The sequence below is a fragment of the Oncorhynchus clarkii genome, chromosome 9 (assembly GCF_045791955.1).
Source record: "Oncorhynchus clarkii lewisi isolate Uvic-CL-2024 chromosome 9, UVic_Ocla_1.0, whole genome shotgun sequence".
Lineage (NCBI taxonomy): Eukaryota > Metazoa > Chordata > Actinopteri > Salmoniformes > Salmonidae > Oncorhynchus > Oncorhynchus clarkii.
In genome coordinates, this window is record NC_092155.1 from 52,436,892 (window position 1) to 52,454,811 (window position 17,920).

The 17,920-nt window shown below is 41.1% G+C and overlaps 1 protein-coding gene across 3 annotated transcripts in view; it reads right to left on the bottom strand.

The window, feature by feature from the left end:
• LOC139416523 (contactin 3a, tandem duplicate 1) overlaps window positions 1-17,920 on the bottom strand; it is a 105,715-nt gene that overhangs the window by 56,861 nt on the left and 30,934 nt on the right. For all 3 annotated transcript variants that reach the window (XM_071165225.1, XM_071165226.1, XM_071165224.1), the window contains one exon: window positions 10,601-10,696. In XM_071165225.1, the coding sequence (XP_071021326.1) occupies window positions 10,601-10,696 (96 nt within the window). The remainder of the gene's footprint in view (window positions 1-10,600; window positions 10,697-17,920) is intronic.

Consider the following 17,920-nt stretch of genomic DNA (forward strand, 5'->3'; position numbering starts at 1 on the left):
AAAATCAATAGCCCAGCCTACATATACCTCCCACAAGGGACATAGTAACAACAACAAAACGTGGGAAATAAAAGTAGGCTGAAACGTTAGTAGGCCTAGTTTAGGCTATAGAGCCTATCCCTCTCAGCTAAAGGAAAATAAATATAGATTGGACGACTATAATGACATTTAACGGGGCGGGTGGGTCTTTGGATATCGGCTATATGTTGTCTTACCTCCTTTAGTAATAGCATTAATCACATTTAGTCATTGGTCCATTTCTCATTGACCAGGATTGTCTTTCAAAAAACATTTTGCCTCTTCGGGAGTTTTGAAGTGTCGCAGGGCTCCTTGGTGAAGAATCCTGAGCTCGTTTGGGTATTTGAATCCCCTGAAGATGCCTCAGTCAATGGAGTATTTCTTCACCTCGTCAAACTCACGGCGCATTCCAGCTGACAGGTCCTGGTGTAAAGTGAGTTTGGCGTTTCCCCACTGTGATGGTGTTGATTTTCGACCGCCTGTGGGACTCGTTCCTTGTCGATGAATCTCAGGAAACGTATGGTGATTGGGCGCGGTGGTTGTCTGGCTGCTGGTGGGGGCCTCAGTGCTCGGTGAGCTCTCTCGAGTTCTATGGGCCTGTCGGTGGACAGGTGGAGCCACTCGGGAAGTTTGTCTTGCAGGTAGCGGATCAGTGGCATGTTTCCCTCTTCTTTTTCGCCCAGATTTAATAGAACACAATTATTCCTTCGCCCCGTTTTCCAGGTTCTCCGTTTTCTCTTCCAGATGCTCTATTTTAGCATATGCTATGGTTTCCATGGCGTCTGTCAACAAGTTTTCCATGGATAGGATTCGCCCCTCTGCCTCAACCATAAACGCAGGGCGCCTGGACATCTTGTTGTTGATGTCAGGCAAAGCGTTTTCCAGGATTGTAACCTTGCCCCCTATCGCACTGAGCGGAGAGTTAATGGCATCTAATTTAATGTTGAGTTCTGTACGTTGGGATCTCAACTCAGAAAGGATGTCTTCGACAAAGTGCGAGGTTGGCATTCGTTGGGCCTTGGGTGGGGGGGGGGGGGGGGGGGGGGGTGACAAGGTCCTCTTGCTCCTGGCTAATGGCGCTAGCTTTTTCTGAAGCTAGCTTCTTCTTGGAGGCTTTTTCCGTCGCTAATGCTCGAGTCCGGGTAAAAATGTCACCTGTAGTGTCACCTTAGTTCACGCGGCCATCTCGTTCAAGGGTCACGTGATCCCCCGCGACAGTGACTTTTAACACTCCTATCTGAGTCCGAGCCATTAACCTGGGTACCGGTGCCAGGAGTGCACCAGAGTCCTGAGACCATGCATGTAGAGTGAGCGTGGAGAGAGAACATACACATTTCTCTCATGTTCCTATTTGTATATTGAAAATCGGGACATTATCAAGGACCATCAAATGTGACAGGCAAAAGTTAACATGTGCCGTTGGGAAGATGAACTGTAACGCTATCTGAAGAAGACACGCTAGAATGATAAGTGCCGGGAGAAAGGGGGGGAGTCTACACACTGCGAACAATTTAGACTAAGTATGCATTGAGATACCGATCTTTCATTTCCAGGCCACTCGCGACAGGAAAACAGGGACAAAGGAGGGCTGTAATGAGAATAGTTATTACCGGCAATAAAAGGTTTCATTTATAAATGTACATTGTAACCGAGATGGTGTGTGTTAGGTTGTGAAGCTTGAATTTGAGTCATACTGAAAGTAAAGTACTAAGGACTGAATTTGGGTTGGATAATGTATTAAATGTTGTAGTTATGATTCGGATACAGCGAGAGAGAGTTGCTTTCAAACGGTGATGGGTGGAGGCACTGCTCAAATGTATTAGGCCTAGGGAGGCTCTAGAAACCTTATCTTTAAGTGTCCTCCGACAGGGAGGTTATTAGAGAACTCAGTGGATGATAGCTTGGGTCAACCATGAAGTTTTTTTTTGTTTTCTTTTGTTTTACCATGTCAGAATTTTTATGTTATATCGCATCAATTGTTGGATGATACGGTACAATTAATTGCAAACAAGGCTCATAGTCTGTGTTTTGCGTTAACAACCAATGATGAAAATGAAGCAGACGGCAGGGAGACCAACATCACATGGGTATAGAACGACGAGGAAGGATGGTTCTGTCCCCAGTTTTAGTCGCATCAAGGGTGGTGTGAAATTATTAAACATGTCCTTTTTTTCCTCTTTCCTTTTCAAGTCAATATGTTTTTAGGTTTCGTGGAACATAAAAGTGATCATTGTTGAAGAGGAGAGTGATGTATGTTGACTAATTGATTTGGGAATGTTGTAGTATGTTTATACCTGTATACCTGTTTATACCTGTAGGAGAGAGTTAGGAGTAGTGACTATTGTGTTATGGGTTAGATTGAATGATATGTGTAAATGTATCTGTAGCAGGAGGCGAGGTACACATGAGGCCTGGGGTTGAGACAGAATGTTTACATTGGGCTGTTCAGTGGGATGGAATATGACTGCGGTGGAGATCTGTGGGAGCTCATAAATTAAGGTTGTGGTGGTAGAATGGTATCATTCCCAGAGTCGGAAGTTTACATACACTTTGGTTGGAGTCATTAAAACTCGTTTTTAAACCACTCCACAAATTTCTTGTTAACCTCTCTGGGATCGTTCCGGACGCTAGCGTTCCACCTCGCCAACAGCCAGTGAAATTGCTGGGCGCCAAATTCAAAACAGAAATCTCATAATTAAAATTCCTCAACCATTCAAATATTTTACACCATTTTAAAGATACACTTCTCGTTAATCCAACCACAGTGTCCGATATTTAAAAGGCTTTTCGGCGAAAGCAGAAAATCATTATGTTAGGTCAGCAACTAGTCACAGAAAGCATTCAGCCATTTTCCAACCAAAGAGAGGTGTCACAAAAAGCAGAAATATAGATCAAATTAATCACTAACCTTTGACGATCTTCATCAGATGACACTCCCAGGACTCAATATTACACAATACATGTATGTTTTGTTTGATCAAGTTAATATTTTTATCCAAAAACCTCAGTTTACATTGGCGCCATGCTCAGAAAACATCCGGAGAAATTGCAGAGAGCCACATGAAATAACAGAAATACTCATCATAAACCTTGATGAAAGATACTTGTTTTACATGTTTTACATAGAATTAAAGATAAACTTGTTCTTAATGCAACCGCTGTGTCAGATTTCAAAAAAGCTTTAAGGCAAAAGCACAATATTCAATCATCTGAGAACAGGTTCAGCCACAAAAGCAAGCCATACAGTTACCAGCCAAACTGTCAACAAAAGTCATAAATAGCATTATAAATCTTCACTTAGCTTTGCTGATCTTAGTCGGAACGCACTCCCAGGATTCCCACTTCCACAATAAATGTTTGTTTTGTTCGATTACGTCCATATTTATGTCCAAATACCTCCGTTTTGTTCGCTCGTTTAGTTCACTATTCCAAAGGCACAATGCGCGAGTGCAAAATCCAGACGAAAAGTCAAAATAGTTCCATTACAGTTTGTAGAAACATGTCAAACGATGTTTAAAATCACTCCTTAGGGTCTTTTTATAATACATCTTCAATAATATTCCAACCGGACAATAGCGTATTCATTACAGAGGAAAAAGAAGGGACGGCGCACCCGTGTGACCGCGCAGTAAACAACTGATTGGCCTCAGCCTAGTCCACTTTTTGAAACAGCTCTTATTCGACACCCTTCCACAATAGAAGCCTCAAACAACTTTTGACATCTGCTGGAAGCCTTGGGAAGTGCAATTTGGCCCCATTGACACAGCATATTGGATAGGCAATCACTTAAATGAAACTACAAACCTCAGATTTCCCACTTCCTGGTTGGATTTGTCTCAGGTTTTCACCTGCCATATGAGTTCTGTTATACTCACAGACATTATGCAAACAGTTTGTTTTCTATCCAGAGTGTTTTCTATCCAATACTACTAATAATATGCATATATTAGCATCTGGGACAGAGTTGCAGGCAGTTTACTCTGGGCACCTTATTCATCCAAGCTACTCAATACTTCCCCCCTGTCACCAAGAAGTTAACAAATTATAGTTTTGGAAAGTCGGTTAGGACATCTACTTTGTGCATGACACAAGTCACTTTTCCAAATGCCTGAAGGTTCCACATTCATCTGTACAAACAATAGTACGCAACTATAAACACCATGGGACCACACAGCCGTCATACCCCTCAGGAAGGAGACGCGTTCTGCGTTCTAGAGATAAACGTACTTTCTTGCGAAAAGTGCAAATAAATCAATTCCAGAACAACAGCAATGGACCTTGTGAAGATGCTGGAGGAAACAGGTATAAAAGTATCTATATCCACAGTAAAACGAGTCCTATATCAACATAACCTGAAAAGCCGCTCCACAAGGAAGAAGCCACTGCTCCAAAACAGTCAGACTACGGTTAGAAACTACACATGGGGACAAAGATGGTACTTTTTGGAGAAACGTCCTCTGTTCTGATGAAACAAGAATACAACTGTTTGGTCATAATGACCATCGATATGTTGGAAGGAAAAAGGGGGAGGCTTGCAAGCCGAAGAACACCATCCCAACCGTGAAGTTCGGGGGTGGCAGCATCATGTTGTGGGGGTGCTTTGCTGCAGGAGGGACTGGTGCACTTCACAAAATAGACGGCATCATGAATAGGACAATTAGGTGGATATATTGAAGCAACATCTCAAGACATCAGTCTTGAGGAAGAAGTAAAAGTTTGGACGTAAATGGGTCTTCCAGATAAACAATGTCCCCAAGCATATTTCCAAAGTTGTGGCAAAATGGCTTGAGGACAACAAAGTTAAGGTATTGGAGTGGCCATCACAAAGCCCTGACCTCAATCCCATAGAAAATTTGTGGGCAGAACTGAAAAAGAGTGTGCAAGCAAGGAGGTGTACAAACGTGAGTCAGTTATACCAGCTCTGTCAGGAGGAATGGGCCAAAATTCACCCAACTTATTGTGGGAAGCTTGTGGAAGGCTACCCGAAACATTTGACCCAAGTTAAACAATGTAAAGGCAATGCTACCAAATACTAATTGAGTGTATGTACACTTCTGACCCACTTCGAATGTGATGAAAGAAATAAAAGCTGAAATAAATAATTCTCTACTATTATTCTGACATTTCACATTCTTAAAATAAAGCGGTGATCCTAACTGACCTAAGACAGGGAATTTATACTAGGATTAAATGTCAGGAATTGTAAAAAAAAAAAAAAAAAGAGTAAAAATGTAGTTGGCTAAGGTGTATGTAAACTTCCGAACGGAAATAGCTCATAAGAGAGGGAGGACAGCTAACTGTGCACAATATAGGGACTATTATGTTAAATTGAACGTTACACATACCCAGATCATGGTGAGAGTAGAAGCGATAGTGTTGGCATTTCAGACACTATGGTAGACTTTCAAGAAACCTGAGACTCAGAGTTTTGTTAGGTTGGATATTCTTCCAGCTCATTAATCTCTTTCCCAATTTCTAACAGCCGGTGAACACTTGACAGACTTCATGCAGTAGTTACTCACTGCAGTCGCTGTAGGGACAGTAATTAAAGGAGGCTATGGTAACAGCATGGAATTGGATATGGCGCAAATGAGGGAGTTTGAGGTATGCGTCATATGCAGTGTCAGTAGTAGCAGGGGTTACTTTAGTAGCATTGTGGGGATATCCGTTTATGAGGACTCATGCCACATGGCTTGGTAGCTGGTAACTGGGAGACCGATGGGGGTACCGGGGGCTGTTATTCAAATGCCACAAATTAGTGATTTGGCCATAAAGGGGGAGTCTATGCTGTCAGGAAATGACCCATGAACCATGAATATCCTCAGGTGAAAGCAGCAGATGAGGAGCAGGAGATAACCGAGTGCACGGGCTGACAAGGTAAAAATCTGGAGATTGTGTGTACATCAAGATACACCAGGTGGGGGTATTGGGACAGCACTGGTCTGGTCCACACACAGTACTCCTTATAGCACCTGCAGCGATAAAGATTGCCATGTCTCTACTCGGTGGGTTCACAGTTCTCACGTGAAGTGAGGTCCAGCTGCATAATAGGTGAGCTTGATTAGGGATACGCACTTGCCTATCAGGTGACGTGCCTATCAGGTGACGTGCCCATCAGGTGGCAAAGATGGTGATGGGGAGCAAAGTGAGAATGACATGGATTGGGAACACCTCTTGGATCCTGTGGTCTGACGGGGAAGACTGGGCGGAAGGATGAGGAGGATTTTTATGGCTTTAATTTTTGCCAAACTCAGCAGAAAAGTATCCTGAAGGCATAGTCGGGCAAAGAGAGTGTGGGAATTGTCATGTTATCAAAATTAGGGTTTTCATGCATTGTGCATATCTTAACACATTATTAATGCTGTTATGTCTTGTGTTTATTTTTTCTTTCCAAGTCTCGTGCTATAACTCTCTTAGGGACCAGAAAGAGAACGTTGAACTGGGAAAAGGCAACAGATCCAATGGACACGTTATTATCAGTGTTCTATGAAAAATGGAAATAAGAGTGTTCATGGTGTGATTATAGGACAGAGGCCATAAGTATGAGGTTGTAAACCTCACTGTGAATGTTAATCATGCTTTATATTTTGTTCACTTGTTATCATTGTTTGTTCATTTATAAGTAATTTCCAAGATTATGTAAATTGAACAGTAGGAAACTATTGTTCAAGAGGAGGGACTGTTGGGTTCTGAGAATATGAAATATACTTATTCATGTCACTGAGGAAGAGAGGGTAATGTATAACGTTTACATTATGTCAGGATATGTTATTGTTAGCCATCAGGGATCCTATGGGAGGGATCCTCTGGGAGGAGAAGAGACAGTCTGGTACCAATCAACATGACAGCCTTGAGTTGGGGAGGAGTGAGCACTTTGGGATAGAGGTCAGGTCAGATGAAGTGAGGAAGAACAGATGTCACTAAGGTTCTGTCTAGCAACAGCGATGCATTGGCTGTTCAGATGGTAGGAGGAGACAGCCTAGGAGAAAGGGTTAAATATCAGTGCTTGTGTGAAAAATGTCTGTCTGATGCAGCTGTATTGACCCAATGGGCGAATAAACTTGGTTTAAGCTTCCATAGTGTCCGTTGAGTTCTTACTCTGATAATTAGAAGATAACAGTTTTTTTATAATGATTTTATTCATGAAAGCAGGTAGCCTAGTTAGTTAGAGTGTTGGGCCAATAACCGAAAGGTCGCTGGATCGAATCCTTGAGCTCCTGAGCAAGGCAGTAAACCCACTGTTAACCCACTGTAAATAATTCTAAATAACAAACTGGCTTTATTTACAAATTAGTAACAATGTCACACCCCGTGTTCAAAAGCATAATCAGTGCTCTGTCTGGAGCAATGAAGTGGTGACGCAGGGTACTGTACTAAACCACAAATTACCTCTAAGTCCCGCAGCATAATCACAAAACTTTTAGTGGAGCAACCACTGTATCTAATCAAAATGAATCCACAGATTGCGAGATGAAGATAAATACTTTTACTAAGAGTATTAGTATATTAGTAATTGAGTTACCCGGTCTCTCCAGATCTCCCAACAGTTCTAGTTCTAGGGTCAATTTTAGATCAATGTTTTGCATTTTCAGCCATTTCTGAACTTGAGACCAGAAACAGGCCACCTGAGGGCAATACCAACAGCTGTCAACATCCTGGTCCTCAAATGAAACTGGTATACTTTCTTAATAGGTAGGGGTTATTTTCTTTGAATGCCTCCCGAGTGGCGCAGTGGTCTAAGTGGACCACTGCGCCTCCCGAGTGGCGCAGTGGTCCACCCATGGGGTGGCGCACAATTGACCAAGCGTCGTCCAGGTTAGGGGAGGGTTTGGCCGACAGGAGTGTCCTTGTTTTGCACTAGTGACTCTTGTGGCAGTGCACGCTGACACAGTCGCAAGGTGTACTCCTGCTTCCTCCTGTTTCCTGCCTCATGATGCCATCTATTTTGTGAAGTTCACCAGTCCCTCCTGCAGCAAAGCACCCCCACAACATGATACTGCCACCCCCGTGCTTCACGGTTGGGATGGTGGTCTTCGGCTTGCAAGCCTCCCCTTTTTTCCTCCAAACATAACAATGGCCATTATGGCTAAACAGTTCTATTTCTGTTTCATCAGACCAGAGGACGTTTCTCCAAAAAGTATGACCTTTGTCCCCATGTGCAGTTGCAAACCGTATTCTGGCTATTTTATGGCAGTGTCACGATCATCGTAAGAAGTGCACCAAAGCGCAGCATGGTGTGAATGCATCATTTTAATGGATGACGAAAACACAAAGAAAACTGAACAAAACAACGACCGTGATGCTATATATGAAATGTGCTGACACAAACACTACACATAGACAATCACCCACAACCCACAATGACAAAACAGGCCACCTAAATATGGTTCCCAATCAAAGACAACGACTAACACCTGAAACAGACAAACTAGACATCCAACATAGAATGCCCACTCAGATCACACCCTGACCAAACAAAACATAGAAACATACAAAGCAAACTATGGTCAGGGCGTGACGGGCAGTTTTGGAGCAGTGGCTTCTTCCTTGCTGAGCGACATTTAAGATTGTGTTGATATAGGAATCATTTTTACTGTGGATAAAGATACTTTTGTACCGGTTTCCTCCAGCATCTTCACAAGGTCCATTGCTGTTGTTCTGAGATTGATTTGTACTTTTCTCACCAAAGTACGTTCATCTCAGGAAGGAGACGGAACGCATCTCCTTCCTCATCGGTATGATGGCTGCGTGGTCCCATGGTGTTTATACTTGTGTACTATTGTTTGTACAGATGAGCGTGGTACTTTCAGGCATTTGAAATAGCTTCCAAGGATGTACCAGACTTTTGGAGGTCTACAAATGTTTTTCTGAGGTCTTGGCTGATTTCTTTTGCTTTTCCCATGATGTCAAGCAAAGAGGCAGTGAGTTTGAAGGTATGCCTTGAAATACATCCACAGGTACACCTCCAATTGACTCAAATTATGTCAATAAGCCTATCAGAAGCTTCTAAAGCCATGACATCATTTTCTGGAATTTTCCAAGCTGTTTAAAGGCACAGTCAACTTAGTGTATGTAAACTTCTGACCAACTGGAATTGTGAAACAGTGAATTATAAGTGAAATAATCTGTCTGTAAACAATTGTTGGAAAAATGACTTGTGTCATGCACAAAGTAGATGTCCTAACCGACTTGCCAAAACTATAGTTTGTTAACAAGAAATTTGTGGAGTGGTTGAAAAACGAGTTTTAATGACTCCAACCTAAGTGCATGTAAACTTCCGACTTCAACTGTATGTAAGATTTTATAGAGGACAAAATCTGCAAGCCATGTGTGTAGCTAGCTTGCTACCTTGATTTCTGTCAGATGTGCAGGAGAACAAGGGATTACATCCTTGAGTAAATCTAAAAAGTCTAGTTCCATTAGGAAAAGGAGGTCAGGTGCATTAGGTCTGGGTCTGAACACAGTCATCCAGATAGACACTCAGAGAGCAGTAGGGGACATGAGTGCAGACAAAGCAGGACCCTAATGCACAGGCTCTGAAAAAAACGTGCCACTGTGATTTCTCTTTAACTCTGTATAGCATCTTGGTGCTTGGCCACACTCAAATCCCGAAGCCTTCTTGAGTTATTTCTAGTTAATCTTTAACCCTCTGTGCGCCGGAATTCTATAATTACTAGAATGGCCATGGCTGACATTTTGACCGTATAAATATTCCATAATAAATAACAAATGCATTTATTCTGTTAAAATAGGCCATAAGAAACCTCAGGACATGAAATGTAAATTGTATTCAGTCCGAAAATGTATTGATTGATCCAGAAGTGCATAGATTGTAAATACTAAAATAAGAAGATGGTGCTTTTTCTGACTTCAGAGCTTGGAATAGCTCATTATCCCAATCCCTCTCAGACCAGCTTGAGCACATCCAAAAGTGTGCATGCCGCATCATCCTGGGCACTGCATATGTGAGGTACACCGATGCACTGGAGACACTGGCACTGCAAACACTTGAAGAGCAAAGAGAGCAGCTGTGCCTGGATATTGCAATCTCTCACTACAAGTCCCCCTTCCGTGACTGGTTAGTTGCTTGTCTAAGTTTCCATCCAATTCTAAAATCTGCATATGTGCATTTTCCCACCAGAGCTGTGTTTCCATCAAATTGACTTGTTGCGGATAAAAGTTGTGTGTGATAACGTAGTGTACATACAAAGCACTTTTAACCTTAAATTTCCATGTACCGAATAGAAAGCAAGAGTTTTTTTCTACCAATGGTTTTGTTACAAAAACTGTTGCAATAAATAGCATACTTGCCCAATCTGGTTTTGGCGCATGCCCTCTAGACTACAGTTCACTGATAAAGTGGACATGGTAGGTTATATTGATGAGATATTGAAGAGCAAGATACTTTTTATTTGATCATTGCCAACCAAGAACCGATCATCATGCCACCAGCATTCAAATAATAACCATGATATTTATTTATTTATTGTAGGCCTACATATGACTTATGGAAATAGCGTACCACTTAAGTTTTTAGTTGTTCCTTTCACAGTCATTAGGTGTTCCGCAAAGGCTTTCTTACCTCCAGAGTGGGGTGGTGGGCCACAGAGTAGGACCACTCCTTGGCCCTCACGAACCCTCACTGGACTTCGACTCTGTGTCTTGAAATTCTCCAAGTCTGTTTCAGAGAGACAAAAGGAATAGGCCAAAATGATCAAGCAGTATTCTACTGAATTTATGAAGCAATGGCAATAGCCATTATAGCCATTATCTAACCAAATATTGACATAGTAGTTAATCTATCATTGGTAGTGTGGAACACCATGCAGTGACTTGACATTATACAAATTAATATAGCCCCAAACACAGCTCATGTCTTTTTGTCTAATACTCCCTTTTAACAGTGAGTCATTGATTATTCTAAGGACTACAATTTCAGCTTTTGGGACACAAATTGTACTATGTACTATGTATTATATTAATGTATCATAATTTATTATTCTAGTTCCTATCTAATATATTGAGCATCTTCCTCATTGGGTTAAATGGCAGTATCCGACACCTTTGGACAACTTTGTGAGACAATAATTTCTTCCGGTGTACTTACAGAACTGTTCAATCCCAAGCACCTCCAGCATGCGGAAAGCCCTTCCTCAAGTATAAGTCACACATGAGTGATTTTAATTGAAACTATGTATTGTTATCACTTTCTGTGTTTCATTCATTACTTTCCTCATTGCACACGTTCCAGCAACAATTAAACGGCTATGAGATTGAAATAGCATGTGTATGGCAACCATTTACTTCTTGACAACCTACTCGGGAAATAGGACAACAATCCACATCTGTCTTTTCTCTGCTGTTGTTGCTCTTGTAGATTTCTAAGAGCCTATACTGCAAAATAGCAAACCAAAGTAACCAATAATGCCATAATCAAGAGAGAATGGAAAGAGAAAGAAGAGTAATGTACTGTAACACCTACTTCCCCATGAATACATGAACTTAATTAGAACACTGCCTCAATTAACAGATTCATTTGAGAAGTCTGTATAGTATTGGGGAATTATGTCACCATGTCTGTGTGATGCTTCAGGGACATCTGTGCCACACCTAAGCAAGATTTATGTGAAACACTTCTAGATCGATTCTAAGTCTTGAATACCATGAGTGGTTAGTTCTGCTTTAGGAAGCAGTTTAAATTGGGAATTACAGAACCCACTGATTAATTAAAAGTATAAAGAGGTCAGGTACAGTAATGAATGTCCTCAAGCTATGGGATAACTTTGTTATAAAGGCCTGTTTTTCTTATTTCCCATATTCTTGAATTCCCCTTTAACCTGTAAACATACATTTAGACACTTAGATTGTTGAGGCAGTCCAATTAAAAAAAATGTGTTTCTATGTTTTATCAGGTGCATAAGTATTCAGCATTTGAGAGGCATGATTAGGTGGATTTGGAAAACAACCAAATCTCAAGACGCCACTGAAATGACTTTGTTAAAGAAAGTCATTGCTATCATCAAAGTTATCTTTCCCTATGACAACATGAAAGCGAGTGTCAGGTTAGTGCTTACAATCAACTATTGGCACATTGGAATTTCTAACAACATGTCCTGTGTTTTCAGAACTAACGAGGTTTAAGAACTAACTGAACACAGTGTATAATTCCAAAAAGTATTAACATTTAAAATAAAACTTTCTCAAAGTAAGTATTAAAATAAATATTTATTTGACAAAAATCCCTGAAGCTAGGTGAAATCTGTATATGAGCAGTATTTCCCTATAGCACCTAATAATATTACTACACCACGTGAAGTGGGAAAAAACGGTCAATATTCTCATAGTGTGAAACGCAAATGAGCTGGACACACTAAAGCCAGCCATGCCTGATAAACCAAACTGTTCTGCAACCCCTGGATTATATTGTCAAGCCTTTCAAAGACATACCTCTGTGTGCTTTTTCATTGCCTAATTCAAGCTATTTTGAGTGCTTTCAGGTCCATGAAATTGGATGTGAATTAGCATTTTGTGACTTAATGCAATGAATCAGAGGAGATTGTATCAAAAGAGAATGTGAGTAACTTTTGTTGTGGTGTGAACGAGAGCATTAACCAACAGTCATGGCTTGTCCTTCACAGTTATTTAATATTGAGTCATATTACTGTAGAAAGTACCACTCAAACCACTTTCATAGCCTAAAATGTAAATGTTATGGTATACCGCTTTGAATAGTGTATATGATATGATACTGTTCCCATCTCTTCATTAATCTATGTTCTACTTATTCAAAAAGTGAGCAACACACAATTTTGCAGTGAGCACTCAGAAATAAGTATGATATTACAAGACTGAGACACTTTACAGCAGGGATATTCAACTCTTACCCGATGAGGTCAAGAGGCTGCTGGTTTTCTGGTCAAACTGACAATTAACTGCGCCCACCTGGCATCCCAAGTCTAAATCTGTCCCTGATTACAACAAATGCTGTGGAACTGCCTTTGAGGTCCAGAATTGAGTTTGAGAAATGTACACTATGACATCAAAAACGTTAATTGAGAAACTCTTTACAATTGTTCTCTAGCATTGTGTGATAAATTCCTGTTTTAAAAAAATGGTATGTTTGAAATGCAGATAGCTAGAGCTCTGATATATTTTGGACAGGCCAAGACTGTGAGTGCTGTTCATGTCCCCACTCTCTGATTGCTATAAAACTAAATAAGGATGTAATTTTCTCTTGAGGCGAAAGTGTGGATGTTATGAAAGGGACTTGATAGAAATGAAGGAAGGCGTTTGTTAAAAACAAGAGATAGAAATCAGATCTACTTGTGAAATGGATTGTAATGTCAGACAGACACTGGAAAACAAATATGCAAATTATGTGCAATTGTGAGCCTGAACTAAAGAAGAGATATGAAATCTGATGCTCCTAAGATACAAGTGAATTGCATCCTGTGCAGTTTCTTAAATACAGTTATTTCACCATTCAATAATTAAGCACAGAGCTAACAACATTGCATCTGGAGCATATCATGCTCATTCTCTTGGGTACATATTAAAAGGTTATTCCTGAAATATGGCAGTTACAATCTGTGGAGTAATGTTATATTTTACCACAGCAGAGTCGAGAGACATTCAATTATAAAAATCCCAAAGAGATTACAGAATTCAATCTGCCCCTAGAACAAGTGAGATTATTCCAGTGCACACAACAGACGAGCAGAGGCTTTTAAAACATTTCACCACAGTATTGTCAGTGGAATCATCAACCTTTAAATGTTCTGATATGTTAAGCCCATATTAGATGGTGAAAGATTGTCCACAGTTTATATGGCTCAGCCCACAGGCTGGTGGTGGATGAAGGGCTGCCATGCAGCCCTAACACAATCACTCTTTGTGCCTACATTTTTATAAAAATATATATATTTGTTCAATTTCACAATTTAAATTTGTACAAATGTACATTAATACGCATAGTGCGAATTGGAAATGTGTTTTTTTGCATATCCCAACTCCCCCTGAGACGCCCTCAGAGAGTTGGGTCACAGCCAGGGTCATCATTATCCAGCAGCCCTGGAGTAATTAGGGTTAAGTGCCTTGCTCAAGCGCACATTAACAGATTTTCACCTTGTCGGCTAAGGATTTGAACTAGTGACCTTTCGGGTACTGGCCCAACGCTAGAATACCTGCCACCCTATATATGATATATTATATACGGATATCTTACTAATCTTGGTAACGCTGAGCCAGCAAAATACCAATTAAAAGACCAACTTCAGTAGCCACAAGAGCTTATGTGCCTACAACTTTATATTTTAAACCAATGCTTTTCATGGTCCAACTGCATCATGTGCAACACCTACAGTGAGTTCTAAAATGATTGACACCTTTGATAAAGATGAGCAAAAGTGACTGTATAAGGTACATAATTCAAATACTGAGTTACAGTATATTGCATGTGTTATCAAGGTGAGGTATTGAAACGTACTGAAAACAGGGGTGTCAATAATTGTACATGTCCTGATCTGTTTCACCTGTTTCTTGTGTTTGTCTCCACCCCCTCCAGGTGTTGCTTATTTTCCAGAGTGTATTTATCCCTGAGTTTCCTGTCTCTCTGTGCCGGTTCGTCTTGCATGTTTTCAAGTCAAGCAGCATGTTTTCCCGTGCTCCTGCTTTCTATTTATCTTTTGCTAGTCCTCCCGGTTTTGACCCTTGCCTGTTTTCTGGACTCCATTCCAGCCTGCCTTACCATTCTGCCTGCCTTGACCTCGAGCCTGCCTGCCACTCTGTACATCCTGGACTCTGAACTGGTTTTGGCCTTCTGCCTGTCCACGAACATTCTCTTGCCTACCCCTTTTAAATTGTTAATAAATATCAGACTCTAACCATCTGCCTCCTCTGTCTGCATCTGGGTCTCGCCTTGTGCCTTGATAGTATTATACTGAACAAAAATATAAACGCAACATTCAACAATTTCAAAGACGTTACTGAGTTACGGTTCATATGAGGAAATCAGTCAATTGAAATACATTTATTAGGCCTTAATCTATAGATTTCACATGACTGAGAATGAAGATATGCATCTGTTGGTCACAGATACAGTACCTTAAAAAAGGTAGGGGCGTGGATCAGAAAAGCAATCACTATCCGGTGTGACCACCATTCACCTCACGCAGAGCGGAGGTTGTTGGTTGAGTCCTGTGGAATGTTGTCCCACTCCTCTTCAATGGCTGTGCGAAGTTGCTGAATATTGGCGGGAACTGGAACATGCTGTCGTACACGTCGATCCAGAGCACCCCAAACATGCTTAATGGGTGACATGTCTGGTGGGCACGCAGGCCATGGAAGAACTAGGACATTTTCAGCTTCCAGGAATTGTGTACAGATCCTTGCGACATGGGGTCATTCATTATCATGCTGAAACACGAGGTGATGGTGGCGGATGAATAGCATGGCATACTCACCAGATATGCCCCACCCATTGAGAATTGTGGGATGCTCTGGATCAACATGTACGACACCGTGTTCCAGTTCCCACCTATATCCAGCAACTTCGCACAGTCATTGAAGAGGAGTGGGACAACATTCCACAGGCCACAATCAACAGCCTGATCAACTCTATGTGAAGGAGATGTGTCACGCTGCATGAAGCAAATGGTGCTCACACCAGATACTGACTGGTTTTCGGATCCATGCGCTTACTTTTTATGTATCTGTGACTAACAGATGCATATCTGTATTCACAGTCATGTGAAATCCATACACTCTTAGAAAAAAAGGTTCTATCTAGAACTTAAAAGGGTTCTTCATAGGAGAACCCTTTGAAGAACCCTTTTTGGTTCCAGGTAGAACCATTTTGGTTCCATGTAGAACCCTTTACACAGACCAAAAACGGTTCTCTTATGGGGACAGCCAAAGAACCCTTTTTGAACCCTTTTTGTAAGAGTGTAGATAAGGGCCTAATTAATTTATTTAAATTGACTGATATCCTTATATAGACTGTAACTGATTAAAATCTTTGAAATTGCTGTATCTTGTATTTATATTTTTGTTCAATATATGTTACATCTTTGTTACATTACATCCTATTTTATAAAAAATCAAAGCCTAAGAGAGGGACAAAAAAGCACTCCAGGTGCTTCTGGTCTGGTCCAAGTCTTTTACAAATGACATGATACAGACTTTCAAAACAGGCTTCTCCTCAATTCATTATTCCTCTGACCCAGCGCCGTTCAATCATTCTGCAGGATTAATTAAGTTATACCAATAGCAACAAATAAGATGGATGACACATCACCGCAGATACTTGTCCTTGTCAGTTGACAAAACCCACAGGTCCCAGGTCAGAGCCAGGCAATGGACGAGACCAATCACAGTGACATACAGTGCAGGTCAAACCTTGAAAATTGGTAGGAAATATGAATATGATACACTGTCTGGTGTAGACATTTGGTGTCAGCGGTGGTATTCACATGAATATGATATACTGCTTTGTGGGGACTCGTGACTCAAATGCACCCATTAGAAGCCAGCTAAATACCCGGGGTGCTCTCACAAGGATCATCCCTAGGTCTGCTAAAAGGAAACAGACGTCAGAATTCAATCTGGATGCACCATCTGTTCTCAGAGGTTCACGCTGTCATTTTAGATGGGATTCCCGTCAGAGCAGAGGCCCTGAGTTTACCTTGCCATCAGAGATGCCGAAGACTTAAAATGTGATAGATGAAGACTGTAAAACATCAGTTATATAGCTGCTGTCAAGGCCCCCGACAATCGCACCCTCTTCATCCCAAACCTACTCTTTGGTAGAGCTGTTGCATTTAGGGCTGTTACGGTGACCGTATTACCTTCACACCGACAGTCACGAGTCATGACCGCAGTCAAATTCCACGTGACCATTGAGTCACAGTAACTAGGCTTCTCCAAAACTGCGCTCTGATGCCGCTAATGGTCATTTGTAGACTACCAAACTAACCAGTCGCCAATGGCCTGGTACTCAGCGCTCTATTGTTCCTCTAATCCCTCTGGCATCAATGCAAAAGCTTGAAAATCAAAACAAACACTTCATGAGAGCTTTGGCATTCAGAGTTCGAGCGGAATAGGATAACCTGTTGCACAGCGAGAGCCAGCTCCTTATAGCTGGTTGATACATGTCATTTCTATAAGCCCATGTTGCACTATATTTCTACAGGCTATGCTATGCAATTGCGTGAGAAAACAGAGGTTTGATGGCCTCCATTAAAAAGAGAAGGATCCTATCAGTTTTCAATAGACTATATTTATTTCTCAACTCTCCTAATATTGAGCACAATGCTTCGCTTTAAGACTGGAGTAGTCTACCTGACTGGCATGAAAATTAACTGCGGGAAAAGCTTCCTCCACAAGCTATTTAAGTGCATATGAATTACATGTATTTTCCCCCCTGCCCATGTTCTGACAGGTGCATGATAATGGCCCATTGTAAATCCAAACTAATTTCGCACATATATTACTTAGTATATGTAAAGACAATATTAAATTGAGAATAGTCTGATGGGTGAGAATATCATCACTTTTGAATGATGCCCATCGTGTACAGTCCAAGGCAGGACCCCTGGAACATGGTTGGAGAGCACATAGCCTACAGAGTCTAATGAAACATGTGTTCTTATAAGCCCAGTCATTGCTCCATCGACCTGTGAAAACAGACTTATGACTCGCCACTATTTAAAAAAGGATCCCATCTTTCTCGTGCTGCTATATTTATTACCAAATTAATCTGCTTTACAACCGATGTAGCTTACCTGGCATATTAAAAACGTAACTTTACGGAACCTCCAATCACTATTTGAGTGCAGGCTATGGATGAAATGATGTTTTTGTGGGCCATTCTAAATAAAAAATGATTCCACACATATATTAGTAG